The 25,226-nt window shown below is 41.5% G+C and overlaps 3 protein-coding genes across 7 annotated transcripts; 1 reads left to right on the top strand and 2 right to left on the bottom strand.

The window, feature by feature from the left end:
- Positions 1-142: 142 nt before the first annotated feature.
- LOC125714746 (plasminogen-like) lies at positions 143-8,358 on the bottom strand. 2 transcript variants are annotated; one of them, XM_048985658.1, is made up of 14 exons: positions 8,208-8,358; positions 7,526-7,661; positions 7,121-7,227; positions 5,237-5,351; positions 4,933-5,072; positions 4,648-4,792; positions 4,307-4,425; positions 3,955-4,117; positions 3,338-3,462; positions 2,726-2,906; positions 2,460-2,641; positions 1,188-1,342; positions 838-931; positions 143-682 (listed from the first exon to the last, which is right to left on the bottom strand). In XM_048985658.1, the coding sequence occupies exons 1-14, from the start codon at positions 8,254-8,256 to the stop codon at positions 672-674; spliced, it is 1,722 nt and encodes a 573-aa protein (XP_048841615.1). In that variant the 5' UTR covers positions 8,257-8,358; the 3' UTR covers positions 143-671. The 2 variants fall into 2 exon arrangements, with proteins under 2 accessions (XP_048841615.1, XP_048841616.1); XM_048985659.1 differs by having other exon boundaries at positions 2,472-2,641.
- Positions 8,323-25,226, top strand: si:ch211-140l13.3 (uncharacterized). Of its 4 annotated transcripts, none has more exons than XM_048985650.1 (17): positions 8,323-8,381; positions 9,806-9,988; positions 10,339-10,453; positions 15,121-15,238; positions 15,514-15,613; positions 16,401-17,458; positions 18,011-18,119; positions 18,502-18,711; positions 19,415-19,555; positions 21,754-21,808; positions 22,121-22,203; positions 22,315-22,428; positions 22,933-23,019; positions 23,112-23,252; positions 23,380-23,464; positions 23,659-23,779; positions 23,857-25,226. In XM_048985650.1, the coding sequence occupies exons 2-17, from the start codon at positions 9,872-9,874 to the stop codon at positions 24,014-24,016; spliced, it is 2,814 nt and encodes a 937-aa protein (XP_048841607.1). In that variant the 5' UTR covers positions 8,323-8,381; positions 9,806-9,871; the 3' UTR covers positions 24,017-25,226. The 4 variants fall into 4 exon arrangements, with proteins under 4 accessions (XP_048841607.1, XP_048841605.1, XP_048841604.1 ...); XM_048985648.1 differs by lacking the exon at positions 8,323-8,381 and adding an exon at positions 8,396-8,865; XM_048985647.1 differs by lacking the exon at positions 8,323-8,381 and adding an exon at positions 8,396-8,865 and having other exon boundaries at positions 9,803-9,988.
- Positions 11,605-13,300, bottom strand: gpr31 (G protein-coupled receptor 31). Its single transcript, XM_048985664.1, has one exon. It carries the CDS (start codon positions 13,083-13,085, stop codon positions 12,156-12,158), a length of 930 nt encoding a protein of 309 aa, XP_048841621.1. The 5' UTR covers positions 13,086-13,300; the 3' UTR covers positions 11,605-12,155.

Genomic DNA, 25,226 nt, shown 5'->3' with positions numbered 1-25,226 from the left:
AATGAAAAACACAAATTGACATAAAAAGACCGATTAAGGTGTTCCCTCTTTTCTTTTAGAACAAACTTATTTGTATCACAGGAAGAAAGTGGCAATTAAATAGATGATTAATAGTTTCTGCTCCAAGGTAAAAACTGACACATAATTTCCCGAAGTTTATTAAAAACCAGAACAGTACATTTGTGTATGGAACACAATGTTTGTGCTGAATCATGCTGGGTTTATGAGCACAGTCTGCATCATGCTATTCATGTGACGCAGATTTAAATCTAGAAAAGACAAATTGACACTTGGAGGGGGGGTGACGTCACGTTCCACTAATGACCAATGTGACTCCAGTTTCCATGGTCTGTTTTTTGACATTGCGGGGACCATTTTTCAGGTCCCCACAAAGATCCGTGAATGCAATCAAAAAAGCAAATGCCAAAAGTCTCGTATTTTCTTAGTTTACTTATGGTGAAGGTTAGGGCTGGGAAGGGGTTAAGGTCATCATGTTGGGATTAGAGTTTGAATGGAGAGTCCCCACAAAGATATTATAATACCTGTATTTGTGTGTGTGTGTGTGTGTGTGTGTGTGTGTGTGTGTGGGTGTGTGACTGCTCTCTGATGGACAGGCTTCCCCTCCAGGCACTTTGTCCCTCAGCAGCACAAATCCAGGGCTGGGCTCCCGATCACTGTGACCCTGGTATGATACAGGTGTTATTGCTATGAATCCTATTGTGGATCACATGATTACATTGCACTGTACAGCAGACACTCCTACCCAGAATAACTACACTGATACAGCATATGATAATTAGGTGCCTGTGACTCTTCCTTTGAGCGAGGCTTCCTTACCACAGTCTGGAATGTCGCAGTAATCCCACTTCTTGTTTGGGTCCATCGTGTAGCACCAGGGTCCTTTACTGTCGTTGTCCGGGTTTCTGCATTGCTGATTACGAAAGCGGGGACATTGCTTTTCTTATCGCATCGTGATGTTAAACTGCCAAAGCGAGTCAAGAAATGATGTCTTTCCCCTGACAGACCTACTCTGCAGACCACAGATGTGGTGTTTCAGTTATCTGTAGTGGTGTTTAGTCCTTGAAATCCTGAAGTCTTCGTCTTTAATGTGCACGATACACGTCTTGCATATTGTTCTCATAAAACTACTAACTGGATATTTCGAGTAACACAGCTGCAGGACTTACATTGGACTCTAGGCCTTTGTCTGGATGTGTCTCTGGGGTGAAAGCGGCGTGCTGGTGCGGAGTGACGGAACTCCAGGCTTGGCACGTCACTCCCGAGGAGGTGACAGACATGGGGCCCCTGTAACTGTGTCCGTTGCCGTCCTTGCAGTCTAAGGCTGAGAGTCACAGTCACCGGCGATGCATTGTGTGCTTCTAGCTGAGGCCTCGGTAATTTTGAAAGCTTTTATGTTTTTAAAAACTTAGTGACGATTATTTTGTTTATAGTAATGTAATTATTTCACACTTATCCATCCACCCCTGGGCATAAAATTGCAAGGGGGATGGTGGGGATGTATCAAAACCGGCTAATACAACCCCCCCCCCCCCCCCCCAATAATCATGTCTCCCCTTATATCGGTGGAAATTCAACCCCCTGTCCAACCAAAGTTACGCCCTTGCATCCAGCGACTAACCGCTCCTGAGACATGATTCAGAAATATTCCCCCATCAGCCACTTACGCTGCTCCTATTTCACAAAGATATTGAGGAAACTAATTTTAATATAGTCAGGGGCAGATTAAGGGCTCACTGGGAACGACCAGAAACCAGCCAGGTAGAGGGTAGAAGCGACTTTCTAATGTCAGAGATGGCCGTCAACTTATCCGACAGTTTCTCATGAATCGTATGATGACATCAAGTGACCTTCAACAGCAATGGGAAACATTAAGTGCAGGTGTGAAGTGCACTACTAGGACAGTTCATATCAGACTCTAGAAGCAGGACTGAAGACCCATAAATTGAGAAACTATTGAAACAAAAAATTGTGTTGTGGTGCCTTACTATTTTCCAGAGCTGTACTATACATATTATTGTTTTAGCAAAAAGGCAGCCAATACCGAGATTTTGCATTTTCTTAGATTTGTCTAACTGTAATTGTGTGGCGCTTTCAACCTGGAGCACTAATAGACATTTTGGGCCCCCAACCCAAACCAATGCAATTATGTTCCAACCTTTTTGGGCCCCTGTCACTCAGGGGCCCTTGGAATCCCCTTGACTCCCCACCCCCCTTACAACCCTGCTTTCAGTTTTGCATGGATAGTATATTTCACTTAGTGGTTTCTGCCGCACCTCTCCAAACCTACTGTGGTGGACAGTTACCCACACTAGTAACTGGAGGTTCTTCTCGTGTCTGTGACGACCCAGGTAAACTGGACAGTGACCCAGTGTGTAGGTTGGGTAAATCACTGATGAACCCACTGACATGCCACCTAAGATACCTACTGAGAAACCTACCGACGTACCCACCTTCACCCGCCTCTGGGTTTGGTTGTCGTGGCCTCAGAGCTGTCCCCCCCACCGGCTGCTCTGGACACCGCTCCACCCTGCAGTATTCCCACCTCACAGAGGGGTCGGTGGTGTAGCACCAGGGGGCGATGTCACCATCGGGATTCCGGCAGAAGTTACTCGTCAAGTCTCTGTGGAGGAATAGGAAATGCTTTTTGGTTTAATCTAACCCGGCGCTGTGTTCAGCCCCCGTCTCTCTCCGAAGCGAGGCTTACGCTTTTGGGTAATTCCCCGGCGTCTTCTTGTGAAAGTGAGGGGAAGTGGAACTCCAAACCTGGCACTGCCTTCCGCCAATTGTCTCCGATGTGCTGCCACGATAAGACATCCCATTGTCCTTGTAGCAGTCCGTCACTGGATGGACGCTGGGTTTGACTGGCTGCAGGACCGGCACGTGGGCTGGATGTGAGGCAAAAAAAAATGACAGGAGGTGTCGCTTGAGAGCGCATCGGTATGTACATCTGAGGATATGACGTCCAGTTCCCAAGGTCAGAGTCATTGTTGGACATGGGCAAGCTAGATTTTCCATAAGTCTTCTTTAAACTAGTGCCACTAGCAGTTAAAAATGTTAGTAAATGCCAGAGAAACATTATTGATTAAGGATAACGTTCAGGCAATAATGTGAAACAGAGATTTCCAAAAATGTTTAAGAACAAGAGTTGCTTTTATAAAGAAAATTGTATTTGAGTATATTAGATTTCATATTATGTATATGGGGGAGGGGTTGTCTTGATTGACTAGAACTATCTTGCCAATTGACCGGTTGGTGACCACTGTTCTAAACAGAGATCGCTCATTTTTGTAATACATGGCCTAAAAGTGGGCCTTACTTGGACTGGGCTCATCTCCGCAGCTGGGGACCTTGCAGTGCTCCCACCGGGTATTCGGGTCTGTGGTGTAGCACCACGGCATTCTCTCGTTGTTAGGGTTTCTGCAGTAGTTCAGTGTCAGGCCCCTAAAAAAGGAAATGTTGACTTCTGATGCTGTCATAAACAGTACAAATAACAGCATCTGCTCTTTGGTTATGGCAATAACCTACCATGAGCAGTTAACCAGTGTGCTGCCAACAAACTGCACTTGACCAACCAGAACCGGAAAACAACGGTATGACTCAGTCTGCAAGGGCTAATTAAATCAGCGTGTCTGATATTTACATTTTAAAGAATTGCTTACTGTCACTGCATTTATGTTCATAATTAACTCTTTTTAAGTCCTGGCTGCTGTAGGAAATGTCTCCCTCTTCTATGTGTACATGCATTGGACAACAGTATCCTTACAATTTAGCTGCCTAACAGATTCTTTAATCCATGCAAAATCTGTTTACTCGCTTGAAATTATCAATGCCATAATTTTATACCTGTATAATGTTAAACCGGTCACCCTAACAATGTTAAAATTACAATAATAAAGGCACTAAAATGGATTAGAGGAGTGTGGTGTGCCTTACTTGCAGGGGTAGTACTCTGGAGTTAAGGAATGCTTATGTGGCACCTGGCTGTCCCACATCTGGCACGTCCTCCCAGACTTCGTCACAGAAACAGTGCCCCTGTACTCACGTCCGTCCCCCGTGACACACATGCGCTCCTCTACTACGGTGGGCGGGGCATTGGCTGGAGGGCGGGGACCAGAAAGTGAGTCTACCCAGGTCACATCTGCTACTACAAAAATCCTAAAGATTCATTAAGCTCCACATGCTTCCAATACCTTCTATATGCAACCAGATCAATACATTTTCACTTTGATCTCCATAATCACACCACACGCTAATCTACCCCCCCCCATCTTTGAGTAAAGCTAACCACAGCGAGGGATGCTGCAGTAGTCCCAGCGCTTGGAGGAGCTGGTGGTGAAACACCAGGGTTGGGTTTCGCCGTCTGGGTTCCTGCAGTAATTCTCCTCCAGGTGCTTTTCTGGGATGCTGGAAGTTACACCAAGGGGTTAACATCCACTGCACATTCAGCTTTTAATTTGATCCTTTTTGTGTGAATGCATCCTTGTCACTATTTCAATGAGCATTTTAAAATTTATTTTAAAAAAAAACAAATATTTCATGCTTGTATTTAGGTGTATTTAGGCTTTGGATTCCTGGAACTGATCCCTCGCTAAGTGGTGAGGCAGATTCCCCGGCCGATCCACCTACAGGTCAGGGAAGTATCCGTGAGAGTGAGGCATCTGGGAATCCCAGCGTTGGCAGGTATAGCCGTTCTCAGTCGTCGAGGTTCTCCCTTGATAATCATCTCCGCTGCAGTGCATGCATTCCTCCGGGCCAGTCACAACAACGCTAACTGGACACAACAGTCGAAGTCAGTAAGCCGCACTGCGCAGCTCACTGTTTGTAAAGACACGCTGCACGTTTTACGTCAAGTCTGAGATTTCCCGAGATTCATGCTGCTGTTCCCTGTGTGACGCTGTGCGGTGACCCTACCACTGCAGTCCCTGATGTTGCAGTGCTCCCATCGCGTGTCTGGGTCCGTCGTGTAGCACCAAGGACCATTACTGTCTCCATCGGGGTTTCTGCAGAAGTTGTACTCCAGGTTGGAGTCTGGGTGTGTTAATGGTGAAATGCTGCAGAAAAGAATATAGTTACGTTTGGTGTCCAATCTTGTACTGCTCTTTTATCCGCTCTGCTCATTATGCTAAATGCAAACAGTACTATCACTACTATTATTATTGACAAAAGCTATTTAAAAAGTATATCATATATTTATGGAAAAGAAACACAGATGTACCCTGTTTTATGTGGGTAATTCAAATTCCATCTCTGGCAGGTCTTGCCAGACTTCGTTTTGGAAATCGACCCTCTGTAATCTGATCCGACGCCATTTTTGCACTCGGCCAAATACTCTGAAAAGAGACGTTCGACCGTCTGGTGAGCTGCACAGACTTCAAGAGATGTTTAATCATCATTGAGTGCTTCATCAGCATGTGAGCACAGGCTCACATACACTCACATACATACACTCACACTGTAACATACACTCACACTGTAACATACACTCAATGGCCAGTTCATTAAGCACGCCTGCTCGTTAATGCGAACAGCCCGTTCCTGCAAAAAGTTATGTGACCGCAACAAGAGTCAAGAGGTTCAGTTAACGTTCACTAAGCACTCGAATGGCCAAAAAAGCTGATCTAAGCGACTTTGAATATGGTGTAAAATTGGCTGTTTCTGAGATGCATTTAATGTTGGTGCCATACTTGAGGGAGCCAGCATCTCGGAAACAGCCACCATCTCGGGATCCTCATACAATATTGGGGTGAGAGTTTGGAGAGAATAGTGCAATAAACAAAAAACGTTCAGTCAGTGGCATTTCAGTGTCCAAAATCAATTGTGATTTCTCATTGCGGTTTTAATACACTGATATTCCGTGAATGTGCCTTTATGAATGCATGCTCTTCACATCCAAAAATAATGACAATTCATAGCTTTTAGGCCAGAAAAAGTGACACGCCAGCCCGAGAATTAGTTTCCGTTTTCTTTCACAGTAGTTTTGCTATCAAAACTGTTCATTTACAGAATGAGCTTTACATCCGTGTTTACAGCACAGAAATGCAAATTCACCTCACCAAGTCAAATATTTACCAATTTTTACCAAAAAATTGTTGGGCTCTTATCACACAGACTACTTTCTGTCAGTGTCAGGGAATATGTCAAATGAGAGAAAAAAATAATATACTGTATAGGGAACACTTTACTTGATGGAGCACAAATACGTAGTCACAATAATAATGATTTGAAATACAGATTATTAACAAATACAGCTGCTACATTAGATAAAAGATGTGTCACAATTCATAAATGATGAACAAACATGACATCAGTATTTCACTTGTGTTATTCATGACTTCAATAGATCACAAACGTTTACAGCTTTAGCGACAAATATAGTAACTGCCTGGAATGAAAGGTGCACCATGATTCATTAATGAGGAACAAGCATGAGACCAGTATTTCATTTGTGTTATTCATGACTTGTTCCTCCAGTATTTCACAAACGTTTACAGAATTAACAGATATAGTAACAAATATAGTAAGTGCTTGAGATAAAAAATGCATCACGATTCGTTATTGATGAATTAGCATGAGGTCAGTGTGAAACTAAGATTTATTTTGTGGTTAATTAATACAAACGTAATAGCATAATACTGCATTATTTGTGCCCATTCAAGGACAGTGTTACCAAAATATTTAATATATAAAAGTCACGGCATCAGAACACACAAAAGTTAATAACAGAGGTGAAGTTCCTTTATTCCTATTAATTTAGTTACCATTTTTGGGTGTGACAGCAGTTTAGCATAGTAACTTTAGGTGTCAAACATCATTTGATGGATGCCTTTTTGTTGGGGGGGTGGTTCCACTGCTCCCCTGTTCCCTCCCTTATTTGAATGTCCATAAACTTTTTTTTTTCCTTAAAGTGCATAATGACAGGATTTGCTGGTTGCCCAAACCTTCCAATACGCACCAACAGCAGGGCTGGCACACTGTCCCAGGATGTAACAATCACAGACTGGTCCGCACCATTCTCACCATTATATGCAGAATCTTTCATTTCCATCGTAGACATTGTAGGACACCCCTGGCAGTCTCCCACAATCCCTTGCTCCCTTACCTTTCTTTTCGTACATCACTGTAATAAAGTCATGCTGTACCGTTTCCATCTTTGAGTTTGTTGATACCGTTGTACATTTTTCAACCATCTCAATGTACAAAAAGGACCTGAAAAGGACAGAAATGCCAGCAAAGTTACCTCAGAAGGCAGCGTTCCGGTTATCATTTCCAGTCCATTCCCGCATTGTTAAGTAAGTCAATCATACATTTCAGCCGGACATCCTGGCATTACAGTTACAAATATCATGTGACGTTGGTCTGGTCATTTATTGGATTCTTGTCCTCTAGCTAAAATTTGCAGTTAAACTATTCTGCCTTATTCCAGTTAACTGATAGGTATGAGCATCTTATTTTCCTCACTTTAGTCACAATTTTGCCCTTTGAAATCATTGTCAAATTTACATACCTGCAAGTAAAATCGTGTTCTTCATTGCACTTTAGTGCACATTCAAAGGCTGTCTCTGCGTGGTACTCCTTTTTCATATCAGAGTAAATCTTACCGCCCTCCATTTTTATGTATTCATCTAAAAAACTGGCAGTGCCTAGAGAGGCACACAGACACAGGAGGTTGCGAAACCAGCAACTATCATCGGCGGCAGTCGGCTTAGGAAAATGGCACAACTTCAAATATTATCGCAAAGAAAGGAATGACTTCCTAAGATTTCATTCTCCTGATTAAGTACAAAACCTACAGATTGTCCACGAAAGACACAACCGTGCAGAAATCCACACGTATTATCTGTTATTTAACTGACTTATTCAAAGCAAAGCAATATTTGTGCAACATTTTCGGGAACTGCTGAGACCTGTTTGTACTAATTTTTCACTATGGGTCATTAACCCTTGAACCCGAGGCCAGTAACTCAACAGGAAATACATATTGTGGCCAGAGTTATGTTTCTGCCCGTGCCGCAAGCAAGTCTATTTACAATACCGATATATCACTACCCCATGACAAAGAAATAAAAATTTTAATTAAAATACAGGAATCATGTATTTTTATGGGCATGTTCGAACAGGTTGTGGCAGTTAGGAGAATAAAAGGGAACTGAAAATTAAATGGAAAACGTTAAATGAACAAATCTTACCTGCGCACAAAAGTGAGCAGAGGAGGATGGATGCTTTGCATGCGGCCATGGCGCGACAGGTACAAGCGGCGCGCGCCAGACCCCGTCAGCTTTTACCCTTATCGGTCTGTGTGGACAAACAGTCCGATTAGTGCTTGTCAGTCAATCTTTGTCCTAACAAGACAAGGAACATAGGTCAGCCCTGTAAAAGAAACAACGATACGTAATTTAATATATTTCAGTTTTAATTTGTCTGTCTGCATAAGCTTTCGATGAAAGTATAGTGAAGCGTGTTTAACCGTCCGTACCTCAATATAACATACATGTTTTTAAATCACTATTGTATTTTTTCAGAAAAAAATTACATACAAATTTGGAATTTAGCTCGGCCATTGATTTTTAATCGAGTTTTGCTTTCTGACAGTCCAATTCTCTTGCGGTTGGCGATGTTTCGGAGTATTGCTTAAAATTATCAAATAAATGTTAAAATAACGCACATTTTGGGGTTAGTTATTGAGGTATTTTACTTTTAAACGGGGTATCTTTAATTATAACAGCACTGTAAGTAATCCCTTATTTTAGCCCAGCGCTTGACGCTGCGCGTTGTTTAGGGTGACTGTAACTAATAACGACGCATATGTGACACAGATGATCGTATTTTGTTATGGAAAAGGCCACGGTAAGGATTTATTAGGACAACTTTATTTTTTACACTTATAATTTATCTTTTCAAGGTTAATTATAACAATACACTTAACACATTTTAAACCGCATTCGTTCACAACTAGTGTTGCTTTAAATCATTCGTAAAGATATGGCGCTCGTTTTCCGGTAATTAATTGCATAGTGCATTTCCTTACAAAACGTACTATGGTGTTTTCATCAAAGTAATAGCATAGTAGTACCACTTTTCCACCCCTTGGCTTAAATAATGTTGTCAATAATTTACAACCACAATGGTAAAAGCATTGTAAGTTCTGCGAGTTGCTTGGCTGAAATTCTCAGATTCACCAGATCCAGTACAACTGAAATGATCGTCGTCCAGTGTTAATAATAGCTACTCTTTTGTATGGAAACTATATCGTATGTGCTTCTTGGCATTACCTTCAGTACTGAACAGCATATACTTCCAATACAGGTTAGAAATAAATACCATGGGATGTAACAGAATACAGTAGGACAGCATAAAATAAAATACTATTCAAATACTAGAAACATAATCCATATGTATAACATACCTTAAATGCACCATGCACAAAATAGGAAAACATCAAATACAACCCATTACACCTTTGCTAACATGATATTACCATGAAACCTTTTTGTAAGGATTTGCACTAATCCACACTAATTGCAGTTTCCAGTGTGCCAGTTTATTTCACGTTGAGTTCCAGAGAAATTAAGACTTTTCCATTGCAGTGTTTTTTCTGCTTTTGATTTTAAAGACTAAGGATGCTGTCATGTTGCCTGTACTGTAAATGTTGCTTTCATTCTAATGAGCGCCAAATGACTCAACGCTGCCGGAACACTGAAGGATAAAATCACACCGACTCTCATTTGCAACATGTGAGTCATATTAACATTTATGTCAAATTAACTGCATTGTTTTCTCTCAGCAGACCGTTCCCAGTGACTGTCCAATCACAGAAGCTTCCATCGCCACTTGCAGCCTCTGTGGTAGTGCTATGCAAACTGACCTCTCATCACGAGACACATGGGGAGATAATACCAACTTCCCTAAGGGGACTAGAGACCCTTCGAGTCCCTTTGTCCAAAGCCTTCAGCACTCTGAATGTCCTCAGGTCAGTGGAGATCCCTTTGCCATGTCTGTAAATCATGCATGACCCACTTTGTCATCCTCTTAATTGTGATTCCTCAGACCTGTGAAACCATGTTCGTGATCACTACACATACGAAAGTGCATTGTAGTTCTGTTTATTTTTTTATTTGCTGGAAAAGAGGCCATAAATGTCACTCGCGAAAAACAGTACTTGTTTTCAAGGGTGTAGGTTTGATTTCAACATTGGTAGGGACCAAATCAGCCCCAACACACACACTACACACCCTTGCTTGTTTTCCCAGCGTAGATGTAATTGAAATCAATGGTTTTCAGCAATGTAGCTGGTGTACAAACTGTATCACCATTCCTCAGAGTTCGGGGTATCTGGGGCAGTCCATGCGGCCGGAGCAATCCATGCAGCCGCATGTGGAGCAGCGCCAGAGAGTGCAGCAGGAGCAGAGCAGGCTTCTGACTCTCTTCAGTCCAGGTCTTCATCATGTCACCTCGCCGTCACCTAACATTGCCAACACTCCAGCTTTGCCTGAATTTGTCTATTTGAACGTGAATATTGTATGACATACCTGCAGAAACACACACACGTTACTATAGAATTGAAGGGTGGAACTTTGGGTTCAACACTGGTGTGATTTGAGGTCTCCAAACCATGGCCCCCTCTGACGGTTATTTTTATTCCCTTTTTTTTTTTTTTTTTTTTTTTTTTTTGTTGCAAAAAGGCTGTTAAATGACTGTTTCTCATGAATGTCCAGGGGAAGAGATCAAAACAACATGATATACATGTCCCAACTAGGGGCTGTAGTGGCCAGTCTAGATTATTGGGGGGCCCATGGCCGCCTATGAATTTAGCATGGCACTGTAGCAATGATTAAAACCTGAAGTTGAAAGTCCAGAGAGTAACAATCCAGACCAAGATTTTGTTTCACCCGACCAGTTGAGACCAAAGAGTCACAGTCACAGAGTACTCAGCTGGATGGTTGAAACGAAATCTTAGTCTGGATTTTTACTTTCTGGACCTGAACTATGTATCAGTAGCATTCAGAGTATGTTGAGTGCAAACCAAAAAATGATGAGCATATTCTTCGGGGAAAACATGTACACACCTAGTTTGCTCTGGTGATCTTAATGTGTGGGGTGTGGTCTCTGTTGGAAAGTGTGTGAATCTTCAGCAGCGTGGTGTAATTTACTGGGCAAGCCTGTTAGACGTGCTGCAGTGCGCTCATCAAAGGTCAAAACGCAGAAGATGCTTCCCAAAAGGCTTCTGTAATTTGCTACCCCTGCCAAGGTGCTTCTTGAAATTAAAAACAGGAAAAAAAATGAACACAGAAAGACTGACGGAGACATGCAAGTTTATTTCTCAGTGCAGAAATGCAGGTTTGTGCTTCAAGGCTAACTCCCTCTGCCTGGTAACCTAGGACTCGGAGCTCAGAAGGTCAGGTACTACTCCACACAATTCTACACCATGGACAAAACTGCCCCCAGGGCTCATGAACTGAATTCCAGGGAGTCCCTTTCCTGCCCCTTGGGTTCAATCACCCTCCTTCCCGCAGCAGCAGGGTGTAGTCTTGTCCCAACACATCTGACGTCAGGTAGAAAAGCCTCCCAGATTGCATGACATGCGAATTTCAGCTTGTAAAAAAGTTTTATTAATCATCAGAGACCTATTAACACTTTCTCTTTATCAACAATAGACAGATACCAATATGTCTCTTCACAACAAAGTCAGTTAAAGCTTTACATTAGTTAAAAATTGGTAAACAAGGTCATAGGTAACTGGAAAAAGGTGACTAAATATGAAAGACAATGAATCACAGTTGAATCAGGAAAATCTCTTTCCTTATTTGAGAGGTAGAGATCTTTGCTTCGAAACTCATTCACCTGCAGAAATCGTCACATACCTGTACATGACGAATCGCTATATCAGTATTCCATTCATGAGTTACTTATCATATTAATACATATTAATGTCAAGTGTTTAAACCTTAATATCACATTACAATGTCTTACATCTGATAATACATAAATGCTTAAAACATACATGAAACATTTTAAATACACATATTTACCATGTTTACACTTGCCGCGTGTTTTTTAGTGTTTTCCATGTGATTATGGAATTGTGGAGCTTTGATCTCCATTTTGTCCTATGTGTCAGTTTTTGTCTGGAGATCGATTTAGCTTTCCTCTGAATCTTTAACTTTCTTCTGAAAATAGGGAAAGATAGTTGAGAGGTAAGTGTTTTTAAATTTTGAGCTGCAAAAGCAGTAAATAAGTGGATCTAGCAAACAGTCGATGTGAGAAAAGCACATGATGCCGTCGTAGACTTGAGCCATGATTTCCTGGGTGCTGGAGTGATCCTGGTGCCATACGATGAGCACGGCTATGCGAGATACGGCACGGGGCAGGAAGCAGATGGAGAAGACCACCACCACGGAGGTCACCGCAAAGACGGCCCGCCGAAGTTTGCCGCTGTCCCCCACACTCTTCCTCTGAAGCCTTTTGACGATACGGGTTGTGCAGAACACCAGAATGAAGAATGGGATGAAGATCTGGGTGAAGAAGATGATCTCCCTGATCACGTCAGTCTTGTCCTTAACCGGGCTGTGCATGACGCCACACTCGAACGTCTTCAGCATGGTCGGCACCGTGAGCGGCAAGAGGAAAACCCAGATGAGGAAGGAAATCTTCGGTGACTGTTTCAGCACCTGAAGGATGTTCCTTTTCCTGGGATGGACTACGCTGATGTAGCGGTCGATGCAGATCACTGTCAGGAAGGCGATGCTGGCCGCTCGGTTCAGGAAGAGCATGAAAAGCATCACTTTGCACTCCGTCTCATTCTTACTGCAGCGTTCCCCTTGCTGGAAGTGGTAGATTTTCACAGGTAAGCATATAAGAAGCACAAAATCCGCCAGCATGAGGTTGAAGAGGAAGACCATGTTGCTTTTGCCTTTCCAGAACCTGAGCTTGAAGATGAACATGTAGAGCACGCTGATGTTCAGTGGCAGCGCCAGTATTAATCCCACAATCAGCACGACGGAATATCCAAGGTAGAGCGGGTTGTTCTTAGTGATGCAGTTGTATTCAGTAAAGTTATCCTCCTCCATCCTCCAGCTGAACAGCAGAATTCTTTAAAAAAAAAAAAGAAGAGAAAAGTGACGTTCAGCATGCGCCAAGAAAAACAGGAAGTAAAGGACAGAACTCAAAAGCTGCTTTTAAAAATGGTCAGTGATGGAATTCTCCTGTGCAGCTGTGAAGAAGCGATCTCTCGCTCACCCCTAGTGCTGCTCAGGTTCTGTCCGCCAGGAATAAATGGCTCCCCGCTTCACTCTTGCAAAGCTGTCAGGACTTGTTTCCAGGGCACCTCCCATGTCTGTGATGTCGAGACATGTCAGAACAAGCTGGCGATGAGCATCTGACTCCGTGACTTTGACAAGTGGAAAGACCTGCCTCGCCTCACCTCACTCGCATCATCGCAGCGTCTATTTCCTTATCTCCTCGGAAAACAGACCTATTCCGGTCACCCCCTGTCGCGGTCGGTGTTAGGGAAATTCCCAGACGAAGTGAGTGTTTTTAGTCACTGGGCAATGGTGACACCCCCCCCCCCCCCCCAAATATGGAATGACAAGGATAAGTTTACTAAACACAGACACCGGCATGTGGCAATTTCCAGATGTGCCAGACTAGTTTTAAGAAGATCTTAATTCGCTAACTGAAGTGAAAGGTTAAGCGGGAGGTTTGCTCCTCTTCATTTCTGTTATAAGCGATATACAGTATATCAAAAAAAACAACATTAATTCGGTGACCATCGTTCATTGCTTGATGCGCAAAATAAAATCTCATTTCAGTTGATAAAAAATCATTTTAGGAAGATGCTTAGACGGCTTAGAACTTATTAAGGTTATTAGCATTTAAAAACACCTTAAGTGAATAAAAGTATCACAGAATTCATAGACTTGTACAAACATGTGTCCATAGTTCACATTTCTGATTAATTTGTGCATCATCACAATAAGTCAGATCCTTTAATTGCAGCCAGACAGCCTCAAACAAGAAGTAACTCGCTAGGACGTTTTCTTCTCTCTGAGTATCCCACTGTCCTTTTGTGCTGTCGGAGGTTAAAAAAGTTTGTTGTTTGGGGCAATGGTGAATCTAGCAGTTTAACTTTTTTTTTTTTTTGGTAATTCTCATCCCCCGTGCTCGGAATGCATTTGGTGCAGTGACATCTCAAGTGAATGATGATCAGCTGTCACGTCTCTGTCTGATTCGGCTCGGCATCGTCGCACGCCGAGCGGAGATCACGGTGAATTGGGCGACATGCTGAGAAGATCACCAGCCGTCGGCTCTCCCTGCTTGAAGCCCAGCACTCCTCGCTTCCACATCACCTCCTCCTCCAGCTTCTTCCTTCTCGTGACCCTTGAACACAAGAATGACTCACCATCTGAAGAGCTTCTTGCCCCAGGCCATTGTGCTCCTAAACAGGAATCTATGAGAAACACCTTGGCACTTACTAAATATCAAGGGATGCTGTAATCCACTGTATGAACTTTACACTTTCATTGACCTTATACGGTCACTAGCACACACCAAAGCAACCCCACATCTAGCTGTTTCACCTTCATTTATGCATCTACATGTTCGTTTTTTAAAAGTATGTTTTAATGTCTATTTCTACCTTTATTTCATTTTCTGTTCTATGTCTTGTGTTTTTTTTGTATTTTTTTTTCTTTTGTTTGTGTGTTTAATTGTATACTTTAGGCAACAACCTGAACCATAACAAAATCCTTGAATTTTTATATGTGGTGAATAAGATTTCTGTGAATGCCATGTCTATAAGAATCTAAGAACACATTCATAACACATTATAATGCATTCATAAAACATTATAAACATAGCTATATTATGCATTATGAATGATTTATGAAGTTCTAATGTATAATGCATTACACATACCTTTATAATGTAGTACAAAGCATCCCTTAATTCTTATACCGGCCATTATAATGCATTATGAAGGTATCTATGATGCATTATACTGCAGGTGACAGCTTTAAGTAAAATGTTACCAAATTATCAATTACGGTTTGAAAAGCATGCAAACCCAGTAAAATGATTAATTTCTTTTCTCTGTAAATTTTGCAGAGAATACGCAACCCAGAAACCTGACCCATGTCGAAGAGGATGTGACCCAAAAGGAGAGTTGCTTTTCTGCTCAGTCCTTTGGGGTACAGAGAAAGTATTCCACCAGTCCCGAGGAGAGGTACAAAGATTCACTTGACACCATAAATACAGTAAATTATTGGACTTAAAAATAACCAAAATATTGCCGAACCAGGTGTGATCCTATTGACATACTGTTAGTACACAAGTAAGCTCAAAGTAAACCAAATTCTTCCTGTCGAATGTTTCATACCTGCATTGAATAAAGGCAACTGAGGATATAGTAACATTTGTAGTACAATGTAATACTCAGTAAAGCTTCTCGTGAACCAGAAACATTAAATATCTGAAGGCTGATGTGCATCTATATGTTAGATCCACTGGACCTGGAATTCGAATGGCAGAGAAAGCCTTTGAAAGGAGCTTAGAAAACCATCTCAAGGTAGATGGAGACCTCCCAGAGAAGCAGACGCAGGTAAAATGAATGATAATCACAACAATAATAATCATAATAATGATATTGATAGTAAAACTTCTGATTAATTCTGTGGCGCTCAGTCAGGCAGACACACAAAAAGCACAGACATCTACATGCTGCATGCATTGATTACAGGAAAGATGTTTGTCCTACACACATGGCTAATACAGACATTACACATACAGGATACATCCCAGACTCGTACAATTCTGCAGACACTGATGGGACACTGGAGAACAACATTACACTTTCACATCAACCACGCAGCACTGCAAACAAATACAATCTACGTAACAAATCTAAAACATAACAAAACCACATATATTACAGACATCGCCTTACCAGACACAAGCAGCCTACAAAAGACACAAACAGATAAAATATTCAAATATACAGATCTGGTACATGACATCTATCGCCTCTGGAACATGGATACAGTGCTCATTGTCCCCATTGTTCTTTCCTGCACAGATGTCACCCCACATGCCCTACGTGAAAGCCTACAAAAATTACATTTACGCTCAAACTCATACAATACTCCACTGCAAAACTGGATAATACTCCACATCGTCAGGAAATTCCTTTCACATTTATATCTTGGCCTTTGCCTGACATTAATAATAATAATAATAATAATAATAATAAGGAAGGATGGGTGGTTTTTACTGCTGAAGGATATTGCAGCTGATTTTTTTTTCTGCCCAAAACCTGGCATGAATGATGACATCTTCTATACAGATTATGATTACTAGTAATACTAGTACGGTTTGTGTCATTTCTGAAGGACGTTAAGGACACCATAATGGAGAAACAATCCATCCTAAAACAAGGGAAGGGGAGATTACGCTTAAATATGGGTAAGGGCTGTTCAGTGAAGACCCAGAGGAGAACCTCCATTAGCCTGCGTTCCCGTAAAGGGAGCCTCGCCGATCATCGTAGCTGCTTCACCGATCACCAGAGGTGCTTCACCGATCACCAGAGGTGCTTCACTACTCCCACCTCCCTACAGGTCTGGAAAAGAGACAAGCCAGTAATAGACAATGCTGTTTCTAATGGCAGTTCTGACATTTCCAATGGGAATAATGCTCTAAATAAGACTCGGGGCTCAGCTTCAGCCTATATAAGACCCAGAGGCCAGACATCCACCAGATCTTTTAAAGATGGGAACTTCTGGAAGCAGAGATGCCCTAGTGATAGGGACCAGATACAAGGAGATCGAACGCAAGTGTCTGTATTACCAGAGCCGCAGTGTATCAAATGCAGTACACTACAAACAGGGCGAAGATATCTTTTTGTCCGAGACAAGGACACTTATCGGGAAATTCCTCAGAGCACTTCAACAGAAGCTGAATGCATGTTTAAAAACATGAATGGCCACATCGTTAGAGTCGTGAATGGAATGCCCCTTTCTACAGGCAATCAGTCAGTTTACGAAATCAGCGGTAAGAGAAGTTTTAGAAAAGAGTTAAACTGGACCACAGTGGGGGCCCGAAACTCTGTGTCCACAGGTGCATCAAATGGGGCCAGCGGTAATGAGAATGAGCATCTCCAAGCTCCTTCCAGGCAAGGATACGTGAACCGCCGGGGTAGTGACAGCGATGATGACGACTATGCCAGTGACGCTCTGAGTGAGCAAGTTGAGGGGGCCACCTCCAGGGCTGAGATCCCTGGCTCTGCAACCAGTGTCCTCAGTGACAGCAGTGATGCAGAGCAGCTCAGCATCCAGTGGCCTGAGTCCGTGGCAGGGACTCTGTATGCAGTGCCAGTGCACAATGGTAAGGATCATGCGTTAAAGCTGGACAAGATGAAAGCAGAACAAGAGGAAGCTCTTTTTCTCTTCAGGTAAACAGTGGATGAAACTGTGGTGATGCTATTTCTATTAATTATGAATCAACTCCACCATTTCTAAAATCATACAGCATGTGATTTTGCAAAATCGCTTATTTAATTCGCAGCGCTGTGACTAGGGCCGACAGATACAGTATAGTAATATTGAGCTAAACATTTTAATATCTGGTAATGTAACATCAGATAACTGTATGTGGTAAAAATTGAACAGACACCAGTAGTTTAACTGTTTTTTAGCGATGCTGAGATTGTCATGATCTACACATTATAAATGAAACCCACACTTTCTGCTTAAAACACTTAACAATGCTCAGCATTCTCCCCAGTAAGAGAGACGTTTTTGTTGTCATAAATATTTAACGATATTATTATCGGATGATTTTATTAGCCAAAACATGTACCAGTCGAACAGTAGCTTTTTCTTCTTAAACTGGATTTAAACACTTATTATATAGTCTGTGACAACAGAGAAACTAGTGGAATTATTGTCAGGCATCTGAAAATAATTCAGCACTGATTAAATGCAATCCTGATTTTTTTGTCCAGAATTGAGTGTGAAAGAACAGAGGACCTCCACTGTGAACAGCAGAGAACAACTTCTGAAGATGCTTTGCATAATCAAATACCAGCTTCCTCCATAGACAATGAACTGCAGGTACAGATTTTACGATTGAATTGATTTTCATATGGGGGGGGGGGGCTGGGGCTGGACCACCATTTGACCTGTGATAATATATACATGGTTTTTTTCTCGCTGTTCATGAACTGCTTTGTTTACATTGTAATTTAAAAAGGAATCAGACACAACTTTGGAGGCCAAAGGGTAGGTCTGGTTTCAACATTAGTAGGGCCCAAATCAGCCCCAAGCTACCTGCCCCCTACACACACGCAGTACACCCACAGTATTGGTAGGGACATGTCCCTACCATCCATACCTAAATCTATACCCTTGTTAGAGGCTAATGTCCCAACTAAACACTTCCATTCACAAGTTTGCATGGGGTACATTATGTCAGGCTACCGAACTGTGTTTCCAGGAGCTAAAACGTGAAATGCAGGCCCTAAAAGAACAACTGAAGCAGAGGGAGAGCCACTGGTCCTTAGCTCATGGGCACCTGCTGAAACAAGTAGAGTCCCTCCTCAGGGAGAACACAAAACTCAAGGGCAAGCACGGAATTCTGGAACATCGCCGCCTTGAGACTCGGAGGCCTCATGACGGTTCTCATGAGCTAAGTGCAGAGACTGTGGTGAGAATGATACAAGTTGGCACTCTTTTCAGTTTAAATGCCAGCGTATTGTCAATAATATCTTGAACTGTTTTATTAGAATAACATTGATTATAGGACCACTTTTAAGCTAAACATGTACTATTGTATTTAACAGATTGTTACTAGTGACGTCTAGCTGCACCATGTCATTAATTTTAGAAAATTCTAGGTGATAAACACAAAAACGATTTGTCCTAAAGAATAGGTTTAACTGTTCCAGAAAATATGCTCATACTTGTATGAACATGTTCTATGTTTTTTGCTAAATGTTCTCAGTACAAATATTAGATTGACTGGGTCAAAGCTGTGTTGAGACAGCTCTACCTAAGCTAGTTAGGTGAGATACTGATTCTGTTTAAGGCTTCTTAAAAGCGTTCTACTACTTTCTTCTATGTTCGAATTTTTTACATAACTGACTGTATTATGTGACTATGACAGTCATCAGTCCTTCTTATGAACAAGCCAATATTAATATGTAATATATTAACTCATATTAAACACCATAATTGGTTAAATATATTAATGAAGATCCAGGAGAGGTGAATAGGTGTAGCGTATTCTCTGTACTGATTACTCTGAATACCCTGATATCACCAAGGACAGCATGTATTAAATGCATAGGTCTGCTTGCATTCTGTAGTCACTCTACATGTTAGTTAGGGTGACTTTTGCTGCTGCGCAGGAAAGAGGCCTTAAGGAGCCCATGAAGGAATCCCCCCAAGGTACTGTTGACAGATCCCCTGTATCGGCCAGCACTAGAAGTGCCGTACTGACGTCCCACAAGTCTCCGGTCCACCAGAGGGCAGCACATGCCACCACAGATGTGAGTGACACTCCTGCTGATGGCTGCCATATAATACAAGTTGTTAACCAATTTTTGTATTGAATATTTAAACAATGTGAACAAAAACAAAATGGAATAAACTCTGAAAATCTAAATAAAACTATGTAACAGTTTTAAAACATAATGATCAAAATGATGAATGAAACCAATAAAAACGATAAAACACCATAAAATAAAATACAAAATAAAGAAAATGTAACTGAAATAAAGTAGTGCTACAAAACGAAGAAACTGTACAGAGCTACTTTTAAGGGTTATAGGTTTTTTAATATACTAGGAGGGAATTTATCCTTTTTAGGGGGAAACTGTTACAGAACCTAAACGTGCAGCACATGTCCATTGCAAATATGGTACTTGGGACGCTGGGAGTGGCTTGTTGATAAATCTCGGGTAACATTCATTAATACTTAGAAGCAACACCTCTAATGGTATATTCTGAATCTAATACGTGCCTGACCATAACAGTAATTTGAAACATTTTAAATTGATTATAAAAGAAGAGATACTGTAAGCCAATAGTAAGAGGCCAGGACTGGGGTAATATGATCCACATTTCTGCTTCCAGGTCCAGCAGCTGGATTCTGTATGTAACGAATTACAATAATGCTGCTTGGAGCTAATACAGCATGAATCCACTTGTTGGTATGTGTAAAGGACACAAATATATATGCACTGCATACTTTCTGAAATATACGTAGCTCAAAGTTTAAGACTGGTTCACAAATTTGATTTGCATGAACGGACCCCGGACTGCATTTTCGCAGAGCAATGCATAAATCCATGCATCAACATTGCAAACTGAATCTGAAGTTTAGCTGAAGAATATTGCTTTGACATCCAGTGTTTAGTAAGATTTATACAGTTCCTCAGAACAGCCGTCCTGCAGTTTCATTCAGTAACATGTATAGAGGAATGTCATCAGTACCAAAATGGAAATCAATATGAGATTACATGTAATATTCATTTGTAACAAGGACACATTGCATTCTCTGCTATGTTTTACAGATTACCATTTTGGGGCCTTCAGTGAACATACATTAAAATGATCTTGAGCTCTGTAATGTGTTACAGTTTTAAAGGTCTCAAACTGTATATGTTCTTTTATCACATAATAACCGCATAATCATTTCAGTATAAAACAAAAAGATTTGCCTTTATCCTGATAGACTGAACTCAGTTTTGTTAGTACTGAATCCTGAGGTAATGATGTGTAAAATCTGTTGTGAATTGTGCTGTAAGCACATAGTAATTATTCATAGCGGTATTGGCAAAGAAGTCAGAACAGTTCGACCTGATCAGCTATTGTTTATTAATGTCACTCTAAAGAATATCCCCATTTGTCTTCTTGCAGACAATGAGTGTTGAAGTCTGATTTTGCATAGTCATTGTCTGCTTGATGTATATTTTATGATCACTGTGAGCTCGTATTATGTCAAAGAGGAATACTATGCTGGCTTGCTGAGGTACTCATTAAAACTGCAGCAGGAACATCATCAAATAGATATAAGCCCGTGCATCTAACACGAAGCTATTTTCAGCTGTTTTGGTTTTCAAGCCTGCTTATCTACAGCTCCCTGTCTTAAAAGTACCAGGATGTGTTCCCCGGCCTGACTGGAGGTCTCGGCACAGAAGCTGTAATACACAGCTGTTCTCAGGAAGCTTTCAGTTCCTCTAATGACCATAATTATTGGGGGGGGAAGCATAAAAACCGTAAAACTGTCCTGAGGTAAAACAGGGATAACCCAGCCATCACTTACCATTTTCATGAAAGCTAGACGGTTTAAATAATGTTAATATGTACATAATAGGTAACTCACTAAATATTGTATCGTACATGGGGAGATACAATGATCCTATGGTTAGTACTGTTACCTCTGGGACCTGGGTTCGAGTCTCCGCTGTGACTCCACTTGTGTGGAGTTTGCATGTATCTCGTCGTGGGGTTTCCTTTGGGTATTCTGCCCCCGCCCCCAGTCTAAAAGCACGCTGAGGTTAATTGGAGTTACCAGATTGTCTGTAGGTGCGGCTGTGAGTGGTGTCCGTGCCCTGTGATTGGTTGGCACCCCGTCCAGTTGGCCCCTGCCATGTGTTGCTCCGGACCCACTGCAATCCGGCATAGGGCAAGCAGGTATGGATATATTGTCGTTTTAATGTTGGGTACTGTTTCCTCTCTGCAGTCAAATGGTCACCTTCTTACAGACAGGAGTAAGGACCAGTCATTCCCGTTCACAGGTGAAGTGTCGTCATAGATTTTATTTATTTTTTACAATTATAAAAAGAGTCAAAATGTCAATGCATGTTACAGATTGTTGAGCTACTTTAAGTATTATTACTGTCATTTGTATGGAAACATACGCAACAATCTAAAAGCATCTACAAGTATAACAGAGCCGATCGGACGAGCTACAGAAGCATGGCGAAAGAAAAACAAGAAACCAGAGCGATTTGATTTAAATATACCTAGTGGGTGTCTCAGGTTCTAGAGAACAGACAGGTCTCTTCCATGCAGATTTCTGGCACGATTCTTTGCTTTACTCAACACAGGAAAGACGACTTTGATTTCAGAATGCGCCGAGCATACTCCAAAGTCAGACAGCTGCAACATGCTCAATAGCAACACCAACGGGGTATTTTACCCTTGCCGTAACACTGACATGTAATAAGATTTGAGTAACGTCCTGTATTATATATAGATGTCCATTAGTAGTGAGTTTATTTCCTTATTCTTGGGGGCACAGGACGAAGAACACCAGACAAAAATAGGGGCGTACCCCCAGCTTAATGAGACATCCAATGAGCAGCTGGCAGCGTCAGCCAGCAATATGGCATCCTCAGGGTCTCAGCGCCCTCAGGTAAAAGGCCTGCCTGTGTCTGGATTAGACAGGCATCAATATTACACTGAATGAAACAGCTTAATATTCATATAGTCCCAGGTATGAAAGCCTGATGTATTGTTTTAAAGTTATGTTGTTTTCCTCACTTTTGTCAACAAAATACATATTTGGATTTATTTAAAAAAACAAACTAACAAAGAACAGTATATTTCTTACAAAAAAAGTCAATTAAACCAGAACTGACGTTTTGCCAAAAATCAAGTTTGATCCTGTTTAGCAAGATGTTTTCATGTAAAATTATGCTCACATTTTTACTTTATTTTAATGTATTCCTGCACTTTTACTGAAAGGACTTTATACACTTACACCCCCGTATTGGTGAACCTAAGACAATTTTGGTACCAAATCTGGTTCCTGAATCACCGTGCAGCATGCTACCCGTATTCTCAACCTATACCTTGACGATACTATCTTCATAAAACATGAAAACAGATTTGCAGTTTGTTTATGCTGTCATTTTAGCTGAGGAGAGTGCCTGGACATGAGTTTATACATTCAGTAAGCAAGCATGACAGAGTGCTTGAGGAAACTCGCCACCGAGATGGAAAGGTAGGCTTAGGATCTCCTGTCTGTCCTGTTTGATGACAACACCTGCTTTGAGCTCTGCATGAGACTTCTGCTTTCTTTGCGTCCGTCTATAGACGGAGTGGCTCTATTCTAGTGGGCGCCGAGTAATTGCATTCCGAGACGGAGCTAAGAAGGAGATATCTGCAGACAGAAAGTCCAGCACTGTCACCTACTTCAATGGAGATGTCAAGCATATCCTAGCAGATGAAAAGGTGGTAAGTAGTCCACACCTAGGTCTGCATAATTGCCAATGGTTTCTCATTATGAACATAACAAGTGTGAATTATGTTGATAATGATAGGTGCGTTTAAAAAAATAATGCCATTGTTTTTCCCACAATAGGTTTACTACTATTCCAGTACACCGACAACGCACACTACTTATCCAAGTGGCCTCGAGGTCCTTCAGTTCCCGAGCAAACAGATAGGTATGATTTACAGTGTTAGTCCTTCATTTGTCTCTCTCATAGTTGTATATCTAGAAACTCGCTGAGCCTGAAGCAGCAGCTGCGATTTGGTTTCCAGTTTGGATCTCGGACAAATTCTCAACATACTTTAGCAAGGTATGGATTTCAGAAGGATTTCTCCATCATTAAAATTTATTTGCATGCTTTTCTTTCAGAGAAACATCACCCCAGTGGTGTAAGAGAGATTATTTTCCCTGACCAGACAGTCAAGCATATCTTCCCTGACGGTCGAGAGAAGAGTGTCTTTCCAGATGGCACTGTAGTGACGGTTGCAAGGTAAAGACCAAAAAGTCACAACAGGAACTGTGGTCAGACTGCTGCTTTTGCTGCCTAATGGTGTCCTGCCTCTCCAGGAATGGTGACAAGACAATAGAGTTCACTAGCGGTCAGCGGGAGATCCACACAGCTCAGTTCAGGAGGAGGGAATACCCAGACGGAGCTGTGAAGACCATCTATACAACAGGACATCAGGAAGCAAAGTATCCACAGGCAGAGCCTGCAGGAAAACCATAGATGCGGTGGCTGTTATGGATAAGAAATTAAACTAGCAAATAAGAGCGTCTTTTGCTTATTTTCTAATACTAGGTAGACAAATGGGGATACAACAATGGAAACATCTAAGAATAGATTCATACTCATTGACCATATTACTTCTTTCTATAGCTAATACTGGGTCCCAAAGGTGCTGATTCAGTGCTGTGACTGTCATTTCTAAGGCAATACGATTATGGTGTCTAGCAGCTACCCACTGCGTGTCTATCCCTGTTGGTGAACTTCGACGTGCAACTACTGTTCTACTACAGTTTTAGAGAGCGGTGCGCCTGCATTTCAGGCACTACCTTCAGATTCATCTTCTGATCTCTGTCAACTGCCCCAGGTAGTTTTTAATGCTCACAAATCAAAGTTCAGCTCACCACGCCTCTTTTACAGCTGACACACATCGATAAGCGGCATCCAGCCTGATTTGACTCACCTTTACAGCTTTCGCTAATTGTTACTTAGTCACTTCAAGGTTAAAGTCCCTTTGAAGTCGGTGTTTCCGTTATTTTGTCTGCTCCAAATATTTCAGTATTGTTGGAATTAAACTTTATATCTAATGGTATATTTCACTATTTTCACACAGCACAAAAGAATCACCACCATCCCTCTTCCTTCTATATTTACAGCACTGAGAAACTTGCGTTCCTCAAAACTTTTCATTATTTATGAGATTGTCGCACTTTCTGTCTTGCTAGTAGGACGACGCCACAGCATTGGGTGAACTTTTGACTAGGTGACCTACTTCTGATAGCACTTATAAGATAAAAGGACTCCCCCCATCGAATAAATCTCGTGTGCACATAGCTTCAATTCATCTTCACTTTGTTTTAAAACAATTTGTATATACAGTTGGTCAATGCCTCTCCTGTCTCCTAGGAATCACTATCAGACAGATCATTAACAGCAATGAAATTCTTTAAACCTACTACACTACAATGCATTGGCTTCCCAATATTCAACGGAACACACATTTCACTGTACTGCAATATGTCTCTCTTTATAAGTTGCCTCAGACCCTTACTATACCTACCATTGTGCCAGTACATACTAACATATTCAAATTATTAACCAGTTCAGCAGCCGAACACGTTTTAATGCATCTTGAAATAATTTCAGATTATATCTTTCTTGACACCTGATCTCTTCATATTATCTTTTCTGGTATGAAGTTAGCATTTTAGTA

The sequence above is a fragment of the Brienomyrus brachyistius genome, chromosome 19, assembly GCF_023856365.1.
Source record: "Brienomyrus brachyistius isolate T26 chromosome 19, BBRACH_0.4, whole genome shotgun sequence".
Taxonomy (NCBI): Eukaryota; Metazoa; Chordata; class Actinopteri; order Osteoglossiformes; family Mormyridae; genus Brienomyrus; species Brienomyrus brachyistius.
The sequence above is the reverse complement of the archived record's forward strand: the minus strand, read 5'-3'. Positions and strand labels throughout refer to the sequence as shown.